Source organism: Equus asinus, chromosome 5 (genome assembly GCF_041296235.1).
Source record: "Equus asinus isolate D_3611 breed Donkey chromosome 5, EquAss-T2T_v2, whole genome shotgun sequence".
In the NCBI taxonomy this organism is placed as follows: domain Eukaryota; kingdom Metazoa; phylum Chordata; class Mammalia; order Perissodactyla; family Equidae; genus Equus; species Equus asinus.
This window is the reverse complement of record NC_091794.1, coordinates 36,190,396-36,215,481: the sequence shown is the minus strand read 5'-3', so window position 1 is coordinate 36,215,481 and position 25,086 is coordinate 36,190,396. Positions and strand designations below refer to the sequence as shown.

The 25,086-nt window shown below is 39.8% G+C and overlaps 1 protein-coding gene across 2 annotated transcripts in view; it reads right to left on the bottom strand.

Moving 5' to 3' along the window:
* Positions 1-24,878, bottom strand: part of IGF2BP2 (insulin like growth factor 2 mRNA binding protein 2) — a 147,848-nt gene extending 122,970 nt beyond the window's left edge. Inside the window, exons 1-2 of one of the 2 annotated variants that reach the window (XM_044771240.2) lie at positions 24,604-24,878; positions 22,977-23,037 (exon numbers count right to left, since the gene is read on the bottom strand). In XM_044771240.2, the coding sequence (XP_044627175.1) occupies positions 22,977-23,037; positions 24,604-24,781 (239 nt within the window). In that variant the 5' untranslated portion in view covers positions 24,782-24,878. The remainder of the gene's footprint in view (positions 1-22,976; positions 23,038-24,603) is intronic. The other variant, XM_044771241.2, reaches the window with a different exon arrangement.
* Between the last annotated feature and the right edge of the window lie 208 nt (positions 24,879-25,086).

Sequence of the window (25,086 nt, the reverse complement as noted above, 5' to 3'; positions counted from 1 at the left end):
TCTTGGCTAGTGAATTCTTTAAGAAAATGAAAAATACTGAACGTTTTGTTCCTGAACTTAATCTTTACTTAAAAACAACAATTTTTATGAGAAATCTTCTAGAGGTTGTATGAGGTAGAGGAAAAAGCACAGCAATGACAGCGAGGAGGAGGATTTTGTATTAATGTCCACCATAACATGGGACACGCTTTTTGACCTCTCTGAGGTCACAGGGAGGAGAAAGTGGTCCAGATAATCTCTGAAATCTATGGATTCTGTGGGTTCTATGAATCTATGGAAAAACTTACTTAGAGGATTACACTTTTTATTTTCCTTTACTTCTGCTCAAATTACCAAGCATATTAGAGCTTAAAGAACTGTTTCTAGTTAAAGAACTTAGTGTATTCTTGAGACAAGAGTTCCAGGGACAATGAGAAGAATTCCTGAGCTAGAAAAAAAATCACTGAGACTAATTTAATATAATAGGCAATAATTTTCTCTAGTAGTACATTTATTTGATAATTGCCTTCTAGAGTGTCGTACCTGTATAATCTGAGTCACTGCGAACTTGGTTATTTTATAGTAGTTGATATAAAACTATCATATGCACACCCAGCTTAGTGTCAACAGTGCATACCTGCCAAGAAAAGTTTGCTACAAGAGTTTGGTCCAAACAACACTTCAGTTACTGAGCAACATGCCGTCACCAACATCCCTAACTGACAATGCACTCTGAGTCAAAATGCAGACCTGGCTACAGGTAAGACACCAACAACACACTCCAAACCCCAGCCATTCCTGGGTCTTTCCTAACGACCCAGACTGTGGACATTACTCTCTTTCCCAGGAAGGATCTGCAGGGTGAGCAATACCTCCGACCCTGTTTCCCCCGGCTTCCCAGAACTCTATCTACTTGGCTATCCACCATGAAGCAGGCTTTCTACTCCAGGGACAAGAAAGGCAAGATACAGATAGAATACCTCATGTCTGTTTCACCAATCAATATTTCAACTAGTTTAAGTAACTTTTTTAGAAACCCTCCTATGCTGGGTACAATTATCTGTATTAACTTATTCAATCCTGTGAGTAATCCTGTGAGTTAGGTGCGTTCATGCTCACATTGTAGGAAAGGAGATGTCCTGTCAAGAGCCACAGGGGTGTCAGGAGCAATGCCAAGTTGGGCTGGGTCTTCTGGCCCCAAGTACAGGCTCCTTCTACCTCACCATTTGCCCATACTCTCACAAGCCTATGCCAACTTGGCCACTCCAAAGAGAACATCTGAAGTTCCTCTCTCAAAACGCAGACCCTAATGATTTAACAATTAACTTATAATTTTTCAGTTAAGTGGGAAGTGGACTGATCACACCATTTACTCTTTTACCTTTATTTCTACTGACAGGTAAAACTTTGAAGGAAGTAAGGCTAAGAAGACAAATCTTGGATCAGTTCTTTCATTAAAAAGTGCTTTTCAGGGACAGAAACATCCACATTATCACCACCTCCAACAATGGAAGACATGACTGTGTCCCAGTGTTTTCATCCACTTCCAGGCGTACTCCTGAGAAGACTACTGGAGGAAAGGCATCCAATTCAAGACTTCCTTGGAAATTTTTAGAAAGTTAGGCTATCCAGATCTTCCCTTTCCAAATTCTAAGCATGCAAACAGTGTTAACATTTATTACATGAGATGCAGAAAATTGTGTTTCCTATGACCTCACACATCTTTCTGCAGGACCTAGACGACTGGGGGAGATATTAGGTTGTGTACTACATTTATGCTGATTTTATTGGACTTGGAACAGAATGTATTATTTTAAATGACTCCAGAGGTTTATAATTATTGTATCGTTGATTTTATGACATGTTATTGGTCTCATCTATGATTTATTCAATGCCAAGGCCTTGATCAGGAAGTTAACACCCAAATATGACATTGTTCCTATGGGAAAATATCACTGGCTTTAAAACATCTGCTTTCATGGGAGTTTTTATTAATGCAATACCATGAAAAGTTTTGACTACCTGCTTAATAAAACCCTGATTAAGCAAAACATAACTGTAAGTTTTTCTTTATCCAACTTTTAGGAGAAAGAAGCATTATTTTGGATTTATTTTTTTAAGCAAGCTGCAGAGGATAGAGAGGAGTAAGTCCCAAATTTCTGTTCTACTCCATACATCAGTGGTTCTCAACTCTGGCTGCATACTGGTATCACATGGGGGCACTGAAAAAAATAGCTGTGCTAGGCCCCACCCCAGATCAACCGAATCAGAAGTTCTGGAGTTTGGCTCAGGTACTGTATTTTTTTTTTTAAAGCTCCCCAATAATTATAACATACATCCAGGGCTCAGAATGGTTGCCCTATACCAGAGGCTCTTAAACTTGACAATGCATCCGAATCACCTAAAGGCCTTGTTAAAACACAGACTGTTGGACCCCACCTGGGAATTTCTGATTCAGTAGGTCTGGGTTGGGATGGAAATCTCCATTTCTAACTAGTTGCCAGATGATGCTGATGTTCCCGGGGCCACATTGAGAATCACTGTGCTATACCTTCTCTAGTTGAACAATATTAATAGTTATTCTAAATTAATATTATAAAAATATTTTATATTTTTATAAATAGATACCACTCAATAAGGAGTGGTCTAAGATTTTAGTAAGGCTTTCAACAGTGTGGGTCAAAGAGAATGATTTCCTGCTTAACCATCAATTAAAACAGGTAACTTAGTTTTATCAGAATGCACCATTCCCTGAGAATTTTAGTTACTAAAGTTAAACCACTGTAAAATCTGACACAATCCAATTTGACCATTCGTAAGCACCTCCCATGTGATGGCTGGGCACACACCACGAGTAAGTCATTCCTTTCCTCCCAGAGCAGTCAACAGGCTATCGGGCAGGACTGCCCTGCACACAAGTAACTACATAGTCAGATGGTGACAGCTGAGACCCTTGAGAGGGAGCGTTTCGGAAGAACTTGGGGGAGTTTTACACAGGACTGGGCCTTTTAGATGGATCTTCAAGAGGACCACCCAGCTGCCATTTTTCCACTGTCCACAACAAACTTTTCACCACCCATGCAGCATTCTCTGCCCCACGAGGGTGCATCTGGACCTTGTCCCCAGGCATTACAGGAATGATCAGGAACTAGAGGTTAATTTTACTTCCAAACCGAAGGCAGGTTTCGTGGTTTATCTACCTTTGTACTTTTTACAACAATTAGCCCAACGCCTCACACACAGGCGTTGCTGGATACCTGAGAGTAGGTAATGAAAAAATCTAATCTGGAAGGTAAACCTAATGCACCCCAGGGGTGCACACACGTAGAGAGGGGAGGTCAGGTTCAGACTGCCGGTCTTCTGCTAAGTAGCATCCCCATTCCAGGCTTAACACACCACAGGCATTTAGTGTTCCTGACTAACCAGAAATATGGTAACACATTAAGCTGGTGTAGATTTAGAAAGAAGAGGAGGAGAAGACTCCTAAGAGCCTAGCTCATTAATGTAGGGACTGAGGGCTGGCTTCTTCTGTGCCTTACGCTCTGTGGCCTGTGCCCTATGCCTTGTACCCTACTCTGGCTAAACACGTAGTAGGTACTCAAGTAATGCTCTTCTAAGTTGAAATAACTTGAATTCCTTACTGAGTCTCAAAACCACTTTTAAAATTATTCAGACATTATTTGACATTCAGCAAATGATTTGGCCAAGGTAACTGAGAGCTGGCAGGCACTAGTTTCAAAACCCAAATGCTGGGACTAGCCTCGTGGCGCAGCGGTTAAGTGCGCACATTCCGCTTCGGCGGCCTGGGGTTCGCCGGTTCAGATCCCAGGTGCTTGGCACGCCATGCTGTGGTAGGCGTCCCACATATAAAGTAGAGGAAGATGGGCATGGATGTGAGCTCAGGGCCAGTCTTCCTCAGCAAAAAGAGGAGGATTGGCAGTAGTTAGCTCAGGGCTAATCTTCCTCAAAAAAAAAAAAAATTAAAAAAAGAAAAAAAACCCCAAATGCAACATCACCACCTAGGCATAGAATCCCTCTTATACACCCATCAACCAGACTGAAGCACTATCAATGAAGGGTAGATCTCTAAAAACCGCTGACAGAGAAGACATCCAGAAGTAAAAGCTTTGCCCAAGATGAGAACACTCACAAACACTTTTTTGTTGTGAGAAGAACTAAAATAAATGTAGACATTAAACACTGAAAGGACCCCCTGGAGTGCCAGTGTAGGAGGGGTTAGCAGACTGCAGGCTGTGTACCTCCCACTAGAGCACAGCTCCTAGGCAGCCTCTTCTGCTTAAGAGCTGGATACTGGAGGTTATCATCGCATTTCTGATAAAGTAGCTTGTAGGCGCCATCTTAGAAGTTACCCACAATACTTCTTTTAAACTAAAGTGTAGGGGCTGGCCTCGTGGCCCAGTGGTTAAGTTTGCATGCCCTACTTTGAAGGTTGGGGATTCACCAGATTGGATCCTGGGTGTGGACCAACACACTGCTCATCAAGCCAGCTGTGGCAGCATCCCACATAGAAGAATCAGAATGACCTACAACTAGGATATACAACTATGTACTGGGGCTTTGGGGAGGAAAACAAAAACAAAATCAAACTAAAGAGTACTTAAATTTTACCTTTAAAGGGTAGTACAGAATCAAATGTCAAATGATCAAACATTAAAGCAGCCCCCATGACCCTGTGGCCGAATGGTTGAGTTTGCACCACTCTGCTTCGGTGACCCAGGGTTTCACCGGTTTGGATCCTGGCCACGGACCTAGCACTGTTCATCAAGCCCTGCTGAGGCGGCGTCCCACACGCCCCAACTAGAAGGACCCACAACTAAAACATAGAACTATCTACTGGAGGGCTTTGGGGAGAAGGAGGAAAAATAAAAAATAAAAAATAAACAGCCCCCAAATTAAAGTACTATTGGGGAGCTGGCCCCATGGCCGAGTGGTTAAGTTCGCGTGCTCCGCTTTGGCAGCCTAGGGTTTCGCTGGTTCGGATCCTGGGCATGGATGTGGCACCACTCATCAGGCCATGCTGAGGCAGCATCCCACATGCCACAACTAGAAGGATCCACAACTGAAAATACACAACTATGTACCAGGGGTCTTTGGGGAGAAAAAGGAAAACTGAAAAATAACATCCTTAAAGTACTATTGGTTATTAGATTCTTCTTGATGAATATTTCCCAAACAAAAGTACTGAAAAAAGACATATTTCCCTTTTATTAAGCTGTGATTATTCTGATCAAAATTGCCTTCATTTTCTGTCAAGTAATACTGGATTGTCATGATTTAAATTGAACTCTCTCTCTTGAACGGACATATTTTTAACCACTTCCTGTCATATGAAAATTATAAAGGCATTATCCTAAAATCTTCCGGAATAGGAAGGTATCTAGTTATTAACTACTTGCATCTCAGGGCATTGAAAAGCCAAAAAGAATCAAGATTATAGTTCACTGAATAGAGAAATATCATTAATTCTAACTGTAACAGGACAGAACTGAAATTTACCTTTTCTTTATAAAGGGGGGAAAGGGTGCTTATTCAACAAAGGAATAAATACAAATAAGATCTCAAGAGGGAAATTTAAACTACTCAAGAGAATAAGTTATTTAAACACATTTCAGAAGTATTTATATATAACTGATATGATGAATACAATCATTTTTCCTATTCAATAAGAAGGTCCAGCAGCACTGCTCTTCAGCAACATTTTGTTAGTTTACTCAGGTTACAATGCTTAATTGTAATCTAAATCTTTTAAAAATCTACCCATTCAGATAGTCTACATATTATCACTGATACTCCCATAACCCCAACTAGTCTGAATCAGTCAGGCCTCAGTGTATTTAATTCTAACTATAACCGTAGGTCAAGAATTGAACAGTGTCAACTAAATTCAGAGAAACTGATATTGCTTGTGTTTTCAGAGGAGCATCTGAAGCCTTTGATGATGGAAAATGCCCAACCACATTCACTCTACATTATAAGGCTCCTAGGCTGTTGGACACAACAGTGAATGTCTGAGGTTCAAACATCAATTGCACTAGCCTAGAAGCACTTCTGAAAATCTAGGAGAACAGTATGTTTCCAAAGGCTATCCAACCACACACGGAGGGACGCTCAGAGGAGTAGCTGTCCTAACTCTGTGGACAGCTCCTGTGATGAGGTGTTTTGTAGACAGATACACTTGTGTGGCTCTGTGAGGAGGCCTGGGAAATGGACTCTGTCAGGTTACCAAGTAGGAAATGTTCTCTTCTACCCCAAATCCTGCATTTCTTTTCTTCTTATTTTTTTTGAGGAAGATCAGCCCTGAGATAACATGCATGCCCGTCTTCCTCTATTTAAATGTGGGATGCCTGCCACAGCATGGCTCAGTAAGTGATACATAGGTCCGTGCCTGGGATCTGAACCAGAGAACCACGGGCCGCAGAAGCAGAGAGCATGAACTTTGCTGCGCCACGAGGCTGGCCCCCAAAATGCTGCATTTCTTGACGTGAAAAATAAATCAGTTGGAGGAGCAAACTGAGGAGGAATAACTGAGATTATCTGAGACTAAGCAGGTCAGCTGAGGTGGTTCAGGCCACCAGATGACTTCTGATTTTCCCTGTTATCTTTCCCTCAGGCTGGGATTATAAGAAGAAGAAGTCACTGAGGAAGAATGAGAAAAAATACATTTCTTTGGGTGCATATCTAGAGGCAGTCAAAATATTTTTTAAAAACTACAATAATAAATAAGGTGTAGTTAATTATCACATTGGTCTTTTGAGCTCACAGAATTCCTTATTCATGCTCACCTTTAACTTCCTAACTCTTGAAGATAAAAATGTGAAATAAATCTTAAACTCAGTCTGTTCACTGAAGCCAGTTGAGGAGTTCTCTCTAAAGAAAAAAGAATTCTTTAATATAATCATTTGATTGTTTTGTGGAAAAAAACATTGCATCAAGATTTTTAACTATGGAGAGGTCAACAATTCACTCAAAGAATACAAAAACGGAGAGACGCAGGTGAAGGATAACTCAGGATATACTCTGGCTGACTAGAACATAGAAACTACATAGAAAAGTTAATTTTATATTTACCCCTAGTGTTTTGCTAAACATCTATCTTTCCTAAAGAGCAGGCACTCCTAACAAACTCTAACATTCTATAAGCCTCAGTCCATACGTGTTCAAAAGGAAACAACCAAAATAACTTCTCACTTCACTTAACTCTCATGTTTATCAGGACCTTTAAACAAAAGGCTAAATGGGTTATGGAAATACATAACGCAAGTAAAGTGAGCATGGAGATCCAACAGGAACTTAAAGACATAACCATTGAAATATGTATTTGACTGAAGTCAAAGTAATTTGGGACATTCCATACGCCAAGTTGATAGGTTTACCCGAGTTTGGCAAAATGCTCATACAGAATGAATCATTCAACACTGACATGGACATGTCTGACACCAAAAATAGTATAAAAACACTATCAAATTTCTTCAAGAAACAAATGTATAGTAAAGGTATGCACCAAAGACTTGAGGGCCTGAGGTTTTACATTTTTAGTGGGGGAGAGAATTGGCCTTGTCTGATATCAAAGTGGCCACTGCATTTTCCCTGAAAAAGATTTACTCAGATTTGGTATAGTAAATAGCATATTTCTTAGAAAACCAATGATTTTAAAGAAGAGTAAATATATTTTCCTCTCGTAGACCATGGCTAACCGCAGAATGGCACAATTCTGGAGAAATCAGACCTCACCCAGTTACAAAAATAGCAAAAAGGACTCTTGCTGCTGGCAGAAAAGTGACAAACATCTTTATTGACACTATAAGAACAATGTTTTAAACTCTCCAATTAGGCATAAAAAAAATCAGCTCTTTCAGATATGACTGAAAGGGAACAATTAAATTGTGTTTTATAAAAAGGAGAAGTAATTGACATCAATCTTCAGGGGAAAGAACAGAAAGAAGTGAAAAAGAAAAAAAAAAAAAAAAAACCTCATGTTGAATGCTAAACATGTGACCCTCTCTAAACACTCTGAATAACCTGGGCCTCAGTCCCTAATCTACGAAATAAGGACAGTAGTATCTGCCTCCCTCACTCTCCAAGGTGTTGTGAAAATTAAATAAGGATTATAAAAGGATTCATTAATCTGTAACTGTTATTATTGTTGTTTTAGAAGGAGTTCCAGTTTTACTCCAAAAGTGGCTAATCATGAATATTAATATAAGGGAATTATTCTTTTCAGTATAAGCTCTCAATCAACCAAGTCTCCCCTTGATTTGCTAACTTTTCCTGATGGATTTAATTAAGCCCTAGAAGACTCCCAATGATCCCCACCTCCTGGTATTCACCTTTTGAGTAATCCTTTCCCATTGAGAGCGGGTTGGACTAGCATCTCACGTCCAAAGAACAAAATAAGGCGGAAGCGATGATGTATAACTGGCAAAAGGCAGTGTGGTGTCATAGTCTCTTGGATTACTTACTCAGGGAAGCCTGTCATGCTGTGAACAGACCTATGGAGAAGCCCTATGTTGTGAGGAACTGAGACCTCCAGCCAATAACCAGAGAGAAACTGAGGCCTGCCAACAACCATGTGAGTTAGCTTGGTAGGACATCTTCTACACCCAGCTGAGCCTTCAGATGACTGCAGCCTAAGTTGGCAACTTGACTACAATCTCATGAAAGACACTGAGCCACAACCACCCAGCTAAACTTTTAGATGCCATATTCCTGACCCTCAGAAAATGTGTGAGAGAATAAATGTTTGTTGTTTTCTTTTCTTTTTTTTTTTGTGAGGAAGATTAGCCCTGAACTAACATCTGCTGCCAATTTTCTTCTTTTTGCTGAGGAAGACTGGCCCTGAGCTAACATCCATGCCCACCTTCCTCTCCTTTATATGTGGGATGCCTACCACAGCATGGCTTGCAGAGTGGTGCCATGTCCGCACCCAGGATCGGAACCGGAGAACCCTGGGCCACCAAAGCGGAACGTGTGAACTTAACCAGGCTGGCACCTGTTTGTTGTTTTAAATCGCTAAATTTTGGGGTGATTTGTATGCAGCAATGGATTACTAATACAGGGCATTTGACAGCATCTTGCTTTGCAAATACCATTTAATTTAAGATCACTTTCTTGGTTATGAATTATCTTATCCATTCGTAATTCCTGTCATTTTTACACTTGTTTTTTTCACAATAACTTTTGATGCTGTTTAAACTGATCATATTTGATTTACTATATAAAAACACACTTTAAGTTTGATTCTTATATCCACCTACTATCTTGCAATAAGAGGATAGCTGTTTTTGTTTTTTCAAGTAGGTTTTTCTTCTATGATTCCCAGTAGATTCTTAATGCAATTTGGGTTACAGAGAGAAATATCTACAGGAAAAATTGTATTTTCATGCAACCATACTGAATCTAATAATACTAAAATTAACCTATCCTTGCTTTATTTTTTTTTTTAAAAAAAAAACTGATTTGCAAAACTATTCTGGTGCCACCAAACCTGAATCTCTGCTTTCCAGTACTTGTTTTGCAGCCCTGTGCAACTGTTCTTTGCAGCTCACCTCATGTTTTAAAGAGCCTTCATACCTAAAATGCCCGTGATGGTTTTACTCCACTTAGGCCAAAGATTCGGTTGAAAGCTTGAAAAACTCGCTCACAAAAGAGCAAAATCTGTGAACTGCTATTTCCCCCACCCCACTTGAAAATAAAGGAGGAGGAAAAGAGGAAAAGAGGGAAAGAAATAAAAGTAAATCATTAACGATATCTTATTACGGCTTTTTAAATTTAACTTTAATTTTAAATTTAGTTTTAACTAATTCATTCAAAAATATTTAACAAGCAGCTATTTCCACTATTTAAGGCATTCAAGATGCAACAGTGGAAATAAAAAGTAAGACAAAACCCAGATCTCATGGAACTTCAAATTTTTAAAGTTCAAAAGACCAGTCCAAAAAACAGAGTTGGCTATTTTTGTAGAACTGATGACCATTTAGATCCATCACAAATGAGGGAAGCCAAATGAAATCCTGAATTCCCAGACTCCTGTATGCCACTCTATTATGCCTTACCATACATGACTTGATAACTTCCATTCTCCAAGACAAGTGCTTTACCTCACCATTATAGGGATTACCAATGAACTATTTCATTATGCACGTAAGTTACAGAACAAAGATACATTTTTAAAATGCTAATTCCAACTGTCAGAATAGTTTTGTTGTTTTGTTTTTTGTTTTTTTTTTTTTAAAAAAAGGTCCCTTAGGCAACTGGCAGTTTTCATTTAGTTTGGCCTTAATGAGTATTTACTGCACCCAGGGCCCAGAAGCAGAATCCATATGGCCTTCAATTTCCTCAACTTAAACACAAGAAAGTGCGATAGTAACCAAAACACTTTTCAAACATATTTAAAAGCACAATTTTTCACCACTGAATTTTCCTACCGAGTACACTCTATGCTTTTATAACTACCTGCCTTATATCGGATGTTGATTTACAGGCAGAACTCAAGTTCTTTATTGAAAAAGATGTTTGCTGGACATATGAGAATCATATTTTCTTAGGAAATGGTTTAAAACATTATCTATAGTTGGCCCAGTGTTTAATTGGAGAGGGTGTAATTCAGATTGATGTGGAAACACGTTTCTCCAATTATACGAGAATACAGGCTTATTTTTTTTCTCATGAACATGTATCATGAAATACTATATACACAAACTTATCAGATTGTCATATATTCGGCATATGTATGTTCTATATTTACAAAAGGATTTTAGATGGTTTAATAAAAGAGAAAGTAAGATCATTACATAAAGTTAAAACTATGGGGTACTTTATAATGGAGAAAACAATTATTCCACGAAACTAAAGATTGTTGTTGCAACTGAGATCTAATTTTAATTTTGAGCTTCTAAACAGCTATTGTCTTTAGATAAGAGACCTACCAGTTTATCCAGTTTATCAAAAGAAGGACTTTTCCTTCTTACTTATAGATAAGCCTTAAAGGGTGAGACATATCAAACATGTTGGAGAATGTCTTCAACAATATTTTATAGAAGATGCAGATTTTCACGTGGCAGACTGCAAAGTGGCTACCCACCGGCCGCATTCAACCCATGGCTATCTTCCTTGATCCTCACCGCATCTACAAAGATTTTTGCATTGTTAACAACATTTAACAGAAGAACTCTGACTTCTGGCTTCTCTTGAAAAATCAGATTTGGGAATACTGGCTCTACATTTCCACATGGCAGCAGTTGGCTGGAGCAGACTAATAGCTACCCCTCCTGGACTCCACAGAATCCCCCCTTGCCACCATTTATGTCATCTGCAGGCATCTGAGTGTGGACCCCTGCAAATATATGGTGGTCTCTTATAACAGTCTTACTACAAAAACTTGGGTGTATGATATAAAATCATCAGTCTTTGAAAACCAACCCACAGGAAGCTGGCATGATGGAGCACAGGGGTGTGGAGCAGAGCTGAGAGGGGAGCCTCTCTCTCTGGGCATCAGAACCACCCAGAAGGCTCTTGGAAACAATACAGAAGCCAAAGTCCCTCCAAGAGTCCTCGGCCATAGGTTAAGAAATCATTGAGAGAATAATATATATGTTTTGAAGTAATATCCTGTTTTGGAACAAGAATCATGTATGCAGGACGGATACTGAGGACATGTGTGTTAGAGAATAATGGCTCACGTCCTTTCTCATTTGTTGGGCATCCATTCTAACCAGTTGGTCACGTCCTTTCTCATTTGTTGGGCATCCATTCTAACCAGTTGTAAATATTTTGAAGATCACCCCTGTGTTCACGGAACCCCAACATATACAACAACTAAAAGTAGGGATGCTCTGCTAGAAGAAGGGGTAGGAAGGCCAACCTGCCTGGACCGCCTGAAGCAAAAACTTGCTCTCAATGAAGAAGCGGGGTTCCACGTCACCAGACCCATCACTCTTCAAAGTCAGTTGACTCTAATGGCTCTGCCAAGAGCTAGAGTGCAATCATTGGTCAAGGAGCTCCCTGGAAAGTTCCTGAAGGGCAAACATTCTGTGCTGTTGATTGTAGAAAAATCCATAGATTTAGTAGTTGGCATGCAGTTGGCAAAGCAAACATTTGTTACTAAAGCGAAAGTGACAGGAGACGGAAGGCCATTCCACAGGAAGTAGATTCAGAAGTAACAAAGACAAGAGCTAAACTTTCCTCAAGAAGAACTTTGGATCTGCTAGAATGCCTGATCAAAGAATGGACTCAAGGCCCAGAATTACATACTAGAGGACTGATACTTTCAAACTGTTTTTTAAAGCAGCAAACCCCTTTTCTAAACTGTACTCTAGATGGAACTTCAATATATGAAACAGCAATGAATGCAGCTGTCTTCTGATTGAGAGAGAGGTAAGAAGCCAGGATCCCCCATGTAGATATGTCCACCCCTTCTTCCCATAAACCTGGCATCTCCTCAGAATCGTAAGGCTCTGTGGAACACACTGTTAAAAGCACTGCCATGGGGAATAAAGTATAAGACTTTGGTCTAGAAATTTTTAAAGCAGGTATTAACACCTTGACCATAATCCTTATAAGTGAGCTAAAGCCACAAGTCATTTTCAATATCAAAACTATTGTTTTGAAACCATTATGAAAATAGGCACGTATAGCAAACCATTAACACAAAAATCAATGAACCAAAAAGCTAACTCTTCCCCAGCAAACCTCTTAACATGTATAAAAAATTATATTGGAATCAACCACCTGTTCCCAGTCTTTTATAAGACTTAAAACAAAATCTCCTTTTAATTTATCTGCTTCATAAACCTAAATCCCTGTCTTCATTTCAAATAATTGAGCCATCAGCACTTTTGTCATCTCAAAGTTTTTGTGAAGAAAAAAAATATATAAAATGAAAAAATAAAAAAATAAAAATATTAAGCAATTAAAAAATTTAAACAATATTAACCAACTAATATTTTGTCCTTTATTCCTTAAAAGGGAGACTAAATCCTATGTTTTAAAATATCTGAGCTTAAAACTTGGTTTCCAAAGATCCTTGATTTCATCATCTTTACCAGCAACACAACTCAGGGAGTTCTGAAAAGCTTAGTTTACAAATTCAGTGTCCATGATTTGAAGACATCAATATCAGTTTGAAGAGAAAGGGAAGAAGAGTACAGCTGGATCCAGGAGAAAGGCCAGATTATTTATGCATCCACAGATTTTTTCTAAAAATGGCTTTAAAAAAATAGATTTTTTTCCCTTTATAAAGAATAAATACAATTGCACTTCAGGGGGAAAAAAAGTAACCTAAACTTTCAGCACTGGGAAATTCCTTCCCAAATTTTCAACCACTCACGAAAGCCTATGACGTGTGACCCCCATAACCATTGAGGAGCGTGTGTCTGTTGCACATTCTGAGTAAGTGTATGCCACAGAACCCATACATTCCAACACATCGAGCAAGCGCACACACGTCTCCCTGTCTTTCCCCAACTCAGCCAACGAAGGGGCACTGGGCTGGAGGCAGGCCTGCACACCAGGCACCTTCCAGCCCTCCTTAGCCATCCCCACGGAAATGCAAAGGGGAAGGAAAGTAAGAGAGAGAGGGGAAGTGGCCAGTGCAGAGCCTCATAGAAAGAAATTCAAAACCTTCTGTGGGGCAGCCCAGCCACATACTCCTAGAGTTTTTAAATGTCAAAGAAAAGAACAAGTAGTGTGAGACTCCCAGTCGTGCTGTCACCAGCGGAGTCACTTACTGTCTTCTACATACTGTCAGTGAGTACCAGCCTTTCCCATGTGCTCTGGAATTAGAAAGAGAGAATGTACAAGCTACATGACATAGTTCAGTCACCTATGTTTCTATGGCTGCCTATATCCTTTCCTCTCTCCTTCCTTCCCTCCCTCCCGCCTCCTTTCCTCCCTTCATCTTTTCTTTCTTTCTTAATAATTGAAAAGGCTAAACTGCACTTTTTTTCAGTGTTAAACTGTTTCATTATCTACTTCCAACTCTCTCAAATTAAGATGCACAAACACTTTACTCCAAAACCTTATCCACATGAGGATAGAGAAAATATCCATTTTTCCAAATATGCATTGTTAAAATCACAAAGATCATGGGTGACTAAAGTAACAGGTCTCCATGTAATACAAAAACAATGTAGCCTGTCCTCATACGATCTTTTTTTAAATATCCTGTTTCAAGAATTGGTTTGAGGGTAACCTGTCCACAGAATCACCATTTGATTACATATTTTTCACTTTTTTTTTTGAAGAGAAAGAATAAAGAGAATATATAACATGGTAATAAAAATGTCTTTTCTGATAATATTCTAAGCTCTATTAGAGGTTCTTGACTGAGAAAAGTCATTTTTTTTAAAGTCATAATAAATTTCATAAAATTATGTTCTCATCAAAAAAGCATCACCTCTCTATCTGGAATCGAAACTCTTGTATGTCTCATTTCACTGGTAATATAATTGTATCTTAAGCCTTATTTACTAAAAAAAAGTCACGAACGTCTAGTATTCTTAAGCATTGTGTCAAAAAGAACATACGAATCTTTCTACTCCCTGTGTTTTCACTGACATTTTCATGTGTCAAAAAGGTTTAAAACTTTCTGTTAATAAAATAAATCATTTTATAAGAAGTAATTTGCAAGAATCCCATATTTTCCTTCTCTAAACCATAGACATTTTTTTTACATACAGATAAAAATGAAAGGATGCCAAACTCTGTGCAACATTTTAGGTCCTAAACAAAAAAGCCTGAATTTTTTTCAGGATTTAAAAAAATATCTGGGCCAAAGGCATGAATACAGACCCTCCCCCAACACTACATCATATACGTTTTTTACACTTAACTTTCAACCACAATGATTTTTAAAAACATCTGTTTATCTTTATATAATTAAAAATGCCTCTACTCTTGGACTACTTCAAGAAAGTTTCTTCAAGTTATGACTAACACTTTTAGCTGTTTTTCAATTACACTAAATTAAAAATATACTAAACTTTAGTCTCTTCTCCTCAACATATCTGTTGCATACATTTAAATTATATCTCTCATTCTGAGTTAGGAAAAATATACAAAGTTACTCTATAACCTATGTACACAGGATCACAACTTCCTACCTTATTGTTAGGGTGCTGCTACTGTATTCAAATTAGACAGAAAGCAAGAGTAATAACAAGGCCACTGCTTCTTTGAAGCAGGTTTGATCAGGTGAAAGGAGTTGTTCTGGAGTCTGAAGCTCTACAGCCCTATCTGAGAAAGGAATGAAACACAGGCCCCTCCTGACTGTTTTAAGGGTAAAATCACATATGTAGGAGGCCTAGTCCAGTGCCTAGCACACCAGCTACTTGGTATTAGCTATCTTCCCTCTTTTTCCCCATCTTCCAAGTTAGAATTCCACAGAACATGCAATACTCCACTCTGGACTGTACTAAGTTAAAGAAATGAAATGCGTGGGAAGTTGGAAATAACCTTCTTTCACCTTTTTTTTCTTGATAATTCTTTCCTCTCTCCCACCACCACCATAAATCCGATGGTATACAAAAGTTAAAGTAAATGAGAGAACAAATGCAGGACAAGTTTACAATTAAGGGGACTTAGACTGCTTCACGTGCTTAGTTATTTAGTATATGTTTTTGAGTGATTATGTCATTAACGAAGAACTCTGAGAACTTTATGGATGCTATCCTATTAATACTCATTCCATCCCCACAGGAGAGGCCAGAGGCCATATTCTGTACAGAAAGTGAAGCAGAGAGAAACAACAAATCTGGGGAAAGACCTGGCAGCTACCAGGGAAACACTTAAACCAAAACACGGTCCTGGCCTCCAGCAATGGGTTGGCTGAAACCTGTGAAGAACCCACCCAAGTGATTCCTTGTACTAGACGTTCATTTACCACAGGGCACATCATTGACCAGGGCTACGTGTGTAATCTGTGCAGCTCAGATGTTTAAAGAAACGTCTTTCTTGGCAATGTCCTATTTCACAACACAAGGAATGAAACTACTGAAAAAAGCAATATAACAAGACAACAAAATCCAACCTGCTTAGTTAGGCATACCTGCCACTTCTGTCTACAGGAAGCATGGTGAAAGGAGGAGGTAATGCTGCTCATAATTTTAAAATTACCTTTGTTTATTTCTAATTTTTTTTTTCTAAAAATTGTAACAAAGAACAGATCATGCAAATTGAAGTGAGAATAAGATCACTGCAAAGGCTCATTCCTAAACAAATCTATTTTCACATATTTCTATCACTCTTGAATGTCCTCCTTTGAACCTCATAATACTTTTAGTTGACTTCTTTAATTAAAAAGAGTAAATGTAGGTGAAGTACACCAAAACAAGAATCAGAAAACCTGTGTTCTAGCCCTGGCTTTACCATTTAATAGCCATATGGTCTTAGGCAAATTTTTAAATGTCTCTGAGACTGAGTTTCCTCATCTGAAAAAAGGGGACAATATTAATTATCCTATCTTCTTCACATAATTATTATTTGGAATAAATGAAATAACGTGTTGAAGAAGCTGGGACATCATTAGTACTAGATGAATATAAGATGCAGGTGCATAAAAATACATCTCTCTCTCTCTGAAATAATGCTGCTACTAGTATTTACATATCAACCCATGGAATCATGAAACAACCTTTCTGATCATATTTAAAACAAAAATTAAAAGTCCAAGCTTCCCATTAAGGCAAATTCTCACATGCTAGTACATATTAATTATACGATAATAAGAAAAACTGAAAATAGCATTTTCATTGGAATGGTCCCATACATATTTTCCTGGTCATTATGTACAACATTTCTTACGATTAGGCAAATATTAGAAAGTCTAAAACATGCACCAGAACTCTTAATTTTCATTTACTGGACTTATTAAAATACCTATTTTATGAAATGTTCTTGGTAGTAAACAGAATGGGAAAATTCTAACTAAATCTTCACATTTTATGAAATAAAGTGTAGAACAGATAAATAACTAGGAAACCCAGGAATAAACAAACGCAATACACCCCCAAAATGCAAGCTTCTTATTTAGTGAGAACCAGAGGCTTGGGGAGGAGACATATGTCTATTAAATGATGGACATCGGGTTAGCTTTTGGACTTGACTGTCTGCTATTAATGCAAAAGCATCCATTTTTCTCCGGTCTACTTATTCCACATCTCAATATGCCATCAAACTCTAAACCAAATTAAAGAAACAGTTATTCATTCCCCCTCCTCTTTGGAAGCCAAAACAACAGGATCTGAATTTTTTTGTAAAAGAAAATAATTTTTCTTCACTATTTTATGGAAAGACCAGACTAAAGTCCATGATCAAAACAGGAAAAGAAAAACCTTAAAAATAATGCTCTGAGCACTCTGCAATTTTGCTGCCCAAAATAGAACCCATACAGTCCATGCCACCAAATGAAAATTACAAGTTTGTAAGCATGAAGTCAAATTATAAAGTAAAAGATTTTTAAAAATATTTTAATGGTGATAAACGGGAGGAAAGACTGTTATCTTTACTGGTAGGTGTTTGCAGTTTATGTGCTATTATGTTTTCTTCAATGATAGTGTTTTCAGTGACTACTCAAACTAATTTGAACTTGAATTTGACTGCAAAAAGAATAAACCTTGACTGATAAAATTATTTGGACGTGTTTTGTTAAACAGAACTGTCCCATCCTTCAAATTAAGAGGTTAACCATAACTTTTGAGAGATTACACTTTTGACTAAAAATTCTGACTAAAAGTTTTAGAAAACTAGTTTAAAAAATTGGTTTAGCTAAGACCCACCACTCTTCTTTAAAACCAAAAAGAACACTCAAGACACTTTGGTGGTATTTAAACAGAATTTTTTAAAATATATTTTTGAAATTTATAATTCCACTTTTTTAACAGCCTCCAAAGAAACCAGTTCGTTACCATGCTTCTTCTAATAAAATTGATTCGCAACATACTTTTGTTATGCAAAATAATATACTGCCTTCCATAGTATAGGATGTCAAAATGAAAATGCATATTCAAATCTCGAATTTTCTAAGACTTAAAAAATGGCTTTTAGATGATCAAAGCCTTCACAGAATCACTTGGCTAACTCTATTAGTGAGAAGGGACATTCAAGCAAAAAGGGGGGACAGCTTTTGCCCTGGATGGTCCTTCCTGCAGCATGCTCATAGAAGCAACCATTACAGGTGCCTGTGCCTGGGCTTCCACAAGGTTAACTACTTACAAGAAGTTATGCATCACTCAAGGCAAATATCATTGCACTTGATTCCCTTTGCCACAAGGTTCAGACACCTAGTGATTTTCATTTCCCTTGCCAGAACTGAGATCCAGAGCAATTTTTGCTCAATTAAAGGTTTTTTTCCCTTGCCTCTTGATATCATCTGTCTGAAACTACTGTCCCCCACAAAGCACACACGTACACACACACACACCAATGTACACACACCCCACTGAATCACAGAGATGATACACTTAGCTCAACTAATATCCTCTAACAACTCTGACCAATTGCTCATCTACTTTTGAGGATTTCATTAGCAGAGTGATTCAGCAGTAGACAGCAAATATTTAGAAAGCTGAAAAGTATCAAATATGTATAACAGTTCCTGTAAAAATCTGATTTTCATCATTTTTTGACTTTTAATAAATGTGCCTAAGTTATTATCCTTTTATGCACATTTCAACATCATTTATATCTTCCCCAGTTGAAAAATTGGAGCAACCTTCATAAAATAAAAACATTTACTCAAAATAATAGTGAAATGTTAATTTTGATTTGCAATTAGTTTTAAATCTTCTAATGTCCTTTAAAATTCTTCTTCTGAAAGAAAATATATTGTCCTTTAGACCATCATGTATCAAAAATGTTGTACAAACACTACTAATTTTCTCTCTTCTTCTCTATAGAAATGATAATCTCAGCTTAACAAAATAAAAAACAAAACTCTGAGACCATCCCTTACTGGTCATCTTATACTCAGCTATAATTACAAGGAAACATTATTATTTTACAAAACAATTTGGCAAATGTATTACATATTACCAAATCAACTTTTAGAATTAATGTTTAGGTGTTTAGTCATTTAATACTTGTATAAATGGCTACAACACAATTTAAAACTGGTATGAATTTGGAGAAGTGGAAAATCAAGCAGGATATAAAATCTATTTTGATTTGTAGATTTCAGTGTTTTTTAAAATTTAACTAAATAATGTGAAAACATCAAGTGACCAGTCTTTTAAAAATGTAAAATGGAATTTTAAACCTACATTATCACCTGAATTATCAAGTAATTTTTTTCTTTATTGCTTCTATTTTAATTCTAATGCTTATGTCTTAAAGGTCACAAAAATGGGTGATTCTCTATGGCATTACCTAGAATCATATGAAAAAATGATTAGCCTTTTTTAAAATGGGAAACTAAATGTCCAACTCAAAGCCAAACCAAAGTAAGTAACCTTACAGTTTGATATATATTTTATACTCATATATTATAGCCACACATCAAATCTATATAATTAAATCCAGGCATTAATTTCTAATTCAACAAATTCTTGAAATAGGAGGCTACCATATGATTTTAACCTAATAAAGTCTTTTCTGTTGCTACAAAATTAAAAATTGATGCAGCAAAAGCCTTTGTTACAGGGAAGACTTGAGGTTGGGTGTTTTTTTTTTTTTTTCCTTTTTGGTATTTAATTCAACTATACACAATGTAGTACATACAAGCAAAATACAATTGAGATACTGTTTTCTTTAACATTCCTATAGGAGACCAAATTCATTTGCATTGGAGAGAACACAATTACTGATTTTTAACTCATGAAAGACAAATTCATAGCTTTTTCCTACACTACCTCATAGTATTCACACCATCTCAGTGAAAGCATGTCTAGCACCACTTAGTTACTTCCTAGAAGTGGGCAGAAATTGCATTTTTCAAAGTTTTGTTTCTCACAGAATCATTCAACTTTAGTTACAAAGCACATTCAGGTTAGCGTATGTCTTAGATCAAAACAATTTATGGCAATATGTGTGCTTGGGCGTGCATGTATGTAGAATCATATATAGATATACATATATTTTTTAAAACTAAACTTTCATCAACATCAAAAATGAAATTCCTATCAAGGAAGTTTCCACCACTTTTAACAGAATTTTAAAGCCCTTAGCAGTTTTTCCTCTTTCAGAAATCTTTGATTCATACATACTACCAAAAAATAAGAATAGAGAAAAAGGATCCAAACATTTTTATTCAACAGAGCCTGAAACCAACTTAGAAAGTAAGAGAAATAGATGGTTTGTACAAGGTTTACATTACAATAATTTGCATTTAATAAGAATGAAACACATGTGGCGAAAAGAAAAAAGAACTTTCTATTTCTGAATGACCTTGAGAAAATAATGGTGTCTAGTCTGTCTGCTATAATAGCACATATAAAATGATGCTAGAATGATATTTAACAAAAGACCCAATTGGTAAGCAAATGGCATGCCAATAATTTCATAACTTAAGATAAAAACATCTCCTCCCAAAGTATCATTAGCTTAAAAAAATCTATTTGGAATGTAGATATTAAAACTGATGCTTGAGAACAGAAAGAAATCAGAACAATATAAAGAAAATGAGCACTCAATTGTTGAATGATTTTTTAAGTAAGCAAGCAATGAGGATGAACTGTTTTCTTCACATTTTCACTTCAACTAACGCAGAAACCACATATGGAACTGACTTGACCCAGACAAATTTGCTTCTAACTTGTTAATTTTCATGGAAATGCAACAAAAGAACACCAAAATAGTCACCATATAACATAAAAGCTCTGGTTTCAAATGTCACAGTGCCCTGCTTTTTGAAAGCCACCACCGTGGTAGTGCCCTGTCCAGGAGTACAGCTGCCTCATCCCAGGAGTCTGAGCTCAGTACACAACACCAGTCATTAGCTCTCTCGCCCTTAGCCTGCAGTGCAAGTAACTAATTTCTGCATTTTAAACTAATAAAGGAAAAAAAAAGATTAAAACCATCCAATCAGAATTGATGCAACCCTCTAGAGCGGCAGCTTATGCATACATTTGGTATGTCAGACGTCTTCAGTGTAGTGAATCATACCCAGCGCATTTTAATCTATCTCCTAGGTATTTCATATCGCCCACATGTGCAAAGAAACCATGTACTAATAGGACTGTGTAACTCCTATATTGCTCTTTATTTAAGGAACACGAAAAATCTGGGACATGCTTTTGATTCTGAATTCTTATATAAACACAACAAAATTATTTAAATGACACACTAGCTAACAGCAAATAACCACCGTATTTTTAAAAGAAAAAAGTTAAATAGTAGTATATTTGTGGCAAGTTTTAGATGTTAATAACTTTAGATAAACTAGTATTTCATTTATATTGCAACATTAAATAATGAACTTTGCAGCATGAAATGAGACCCCAACTAACCAAAGTTAAAATTCTAGTGATTTTTACTAATTATAACCCCAAAAAGGAATCAAAATAGCTGTACAGCCAATAGAATTAGGTATTTATAGAAACATAACCCATCAAATATTTTGGGTGGTTCTTTCAACCTTGTTCAATATATTCACATCTTCAAGTGTTGTAAGATGAGTAATTTAAACTGCCAATAAATACTTAATATATCAGAGAGCTTCAACTTGGATTTCTCAAGAAAAAAATTTTTTATAGGAAGGTATACAAATTTAGAATACTTCACTGAAATAGCAATCAGCTACACATTACATCTTTTCTTAGGGAGAAGAACTAGCTTAATAGTACACATGAAACTGCAAATGGTAACTTCTACCTCTTCTTTTAAAAAATGTATTAAGTAGTTTTCTGATATGTCACAGAATCACTTGCAAACAAAAGATACCCTGTTGCTTAGTTAAAATAAAATATATCCAGAAATGTGCACACAATGTTAAAAAAAAAAAAACCTCTTTAACAAAACATCTAAGTAGTTATAAAGTTAAGATAGTTTGTTTCAAAATCTATTCAATACTGACAAAACTTACTGGTTACTCTATTGAGTATCACAAATTGTAAAGGTGGTAAATCAAAGACTTCACTTAAGAGTTTCCAATTCAGCTGCTTAATGACTAATGGTGCAGAAATGTATGTGAACGGGATATAAACTAAGTTAGGACACATAGGAGAAAAAAAATCTAAGAATGAGTAATAAAGGGCCCAAATTTAAAGTCCACAATAAACTTTAAACAAAGATGTTCTCCCTCCTTCTCTCCTCATAGACAGATATTTCTCATGTAAGCCAACCACTGTGGAGAAACCCAACCTCCACAAAACTTTTCACTCCTTCATTAACAACAGTGCACTTTAATATAACTATGGATTTCACAGTGATATTTGTTCAGCCTCAAATATATCTTCAAAGCAACAACAACAACAAAACGCTCAGAAGCAATATTCAGTAGTTTCAGTGACTAAAAAACTCTGGCTTTTAACTGCCATCCAATCCAAACAACCTACTTCTTTAGAGGGCTATGCAAAATATGGACCCCTTCCTGAATTATTTTAATATTCAACATTAAGCTATCTAAAAAAGAAAACTAATTAATCGCGAAGTTTAGTTCAGCAATTTAGCTGACACAGTAAATATTTACTCTTAACATCTCACAGGAAGTCTTGACAAGCATTTGTGGCCATTGTCCTGGGGGTAGGGGTGGGAGTGGGGGGTGGGAGGCCAGTTCTGATAAACAAGTTAAACGATCCCAGCGAATTTCACAGAGCTAGTGTCCGCCACCCCCCACCCCAATAAGGCACCAGATATTTTCTAAGTACAGTAAACACCTTATATAATGAAAGTAAAAAATGCAACTTTCCAAACTATGTTATCTCCACGAACAAAACAAACAAAAGCCTTTTTTAAAAAAACTACAAAAGCACATTTTTAAAAATTGAGTGTGTTTTTTTACTTATACGTAAGCCCAATCACAAAATAACTAAGCAAAATATATTTACCTGAGCTTTTTAGAGACTGAGTAATCAACTTCCATGATTTTCCCATGCAATTCCACTTTACCTTTAAAACAGAAATTAAAGCACTCAGAACCTTGCCGCGACCAGCCCCGCGGGGGTCTAGGAGGGGCACGCACAGAACTCCACGCTGCGGCTCCGCCTTCGGGCGCCCTCCAGGGATCTCCTACCCGGCTCGAGCTGGGCAAACTTGGTTCCCAGTGGGAAGGAGGGTGGGCGCCCCGGGTCTTGGGACGAGGAGGGGGGAGGGGGCGAGCCCGGATCCGACCCCAGGTATAGCTGTGGGTGGCATTACCGGAAAAACAAATTTAATAAAGAGCGGCGCCAATTTGAAAGGATGAGCTCATTTGAAACTCAAGCTGCAGGGCTGGCGCGGCCCCGCTCCTCTCCCGGCCCCCACCTCTCCATTCCGCTACCCGGGGCCCCGAAGGCTCCGCCGCGCTGCCCTCCCTGCCCTCTCCTCCCCGTGGCCCCGAGGAGCCGCGCCGAAGCCCCCCGGGTCCGCCGCCGCGAGAGCCCAGGCGCCGCCGGCTGCTGGCTGTCGCTCCGGCCTCGCCGCCGCCCCGCCCCCACCCCGCGCGCCGGTGGGGAAGGGGCTCGGGCCGGCCGGAGTTCGGGGGGCGCGGGCTCCGGGCCTGGGGGCAAGCGCGGCTCCGAGCGGTGCGTGTGCGAGAGGGAGAGTTGGGGAGTGCGCGCGCGCGCGAGTGTGTGTGTGTCGCTCTCCGTCTCCCGTCTGGGCTCCAGCGCTCTCGCGGGCCCCCCGGTCGCCTTTTCCCCCGTTCTAAGCCCGGGCCCCCACCGAGTTGAGACAGGGCACCTCGTAAAAAGGTGCTTCTGGCCGAGCGGGAGGCGGGGGGACAGGCGGCGGAAAGCCCCCAGCCCCGAGTTCTTCTCAATAAAATCGGACAAAAAATTCAGAGAAAAATAGGAGCGCTTGAGAGACGAGCGAGAGGGGACTAAGGTTCGGGAGAGGACCGAGAGAGATGTGCCGTCGTGCAAGGGCTGGGCTTGGGGGAGCCCCGAAACCTCGGAGGGGGTCATCAGGGTGGCGCCTAGGGGGTGCCGAAAGTGGGGGACCGCGGGGCGAGGTGGGGAGGGGGCTCGAAAGGAGAGTGCGGCTCAGGGGACGCCAGAGGGCGAGAGGTCCTGGGCACGAGGCACGGGAAGGGGTAAGGTCCGGTCGAGGGAGAAGGAGATGCAGGATTGGGGGGGGTCCCTGACAAAGAGGGTGACCGGAAGGTCAGGGAAGAGGGGGGACGGGGGCTCGCTAAGGATGGGGGCGGGGGAACTCTGCAGAGCAGCTCGGGAAGCCAGGGGAACAGGGGGTGCTCCCCGAGAGCGAGCGAGCCCCGGGGACCCTCGGAGCGGCACGGGGGTCGCCCTAGGGCCGCGGCTCGGAGGGCGAGAGGTGAGTGCGGAGCCGTGGGGGGAGGGGAGCGGGCCGTCCCAGGAGCGGGCCGGCGGCGAGAGTTGAGGGTCTGGTGCGTGGAAGTGAGCGTGCGGGCGCGGGAGCCCCCGCCGGGCGCCGCCCGCAGGGCTCGGCCTCCCTCCGGGCGCCGTCCCGGCCTGAGCAGGGCGAGGCGGGGGGAGGGGGACAGCGCCGACTGCTCACCCGAGAGGGTCTCGATGGCGCGGATGGCCCAGTTCTGGTCGGGGTAGTCCACGAAGGCGTAGCCGGACTTGAGCAGGACCTGTCCCGCCAGGGGCAGCTTCCTGTCCCCGAAGAGCTGCCGGAGGTCGTCGGCGGTGACGGCGGGGCTCAGGTTCCCTATGTAAAGCTTGTTCATCATCCGTCTCTTCCCCGAGAGCCCGCGGCTCCCCCGGCCCGGTACCCGGCGCTCCTCGGCTCCTCCGCTGCCCTCGTCTCTCCTCCTCCTCCTCCGCCCCCCCTCCCCGCCCTCCGCCCGCCCGCCACCCACCCCCACCCTCAGCCTGGCTCCCCCCACCGCGGCCGGCCCGGCCCGCCCGGGGGCAGAGGCGGAGGCGGGGACTCGGCGCGGCTGCCTCCTCGGGGCAGAGTCCCGGGCCGGGCGGCGGCGCGCGGACAAAGCGCTCTCTCTGCCTCCCTCTCTCTCCCTCTCAAGGCGGTGGCGGG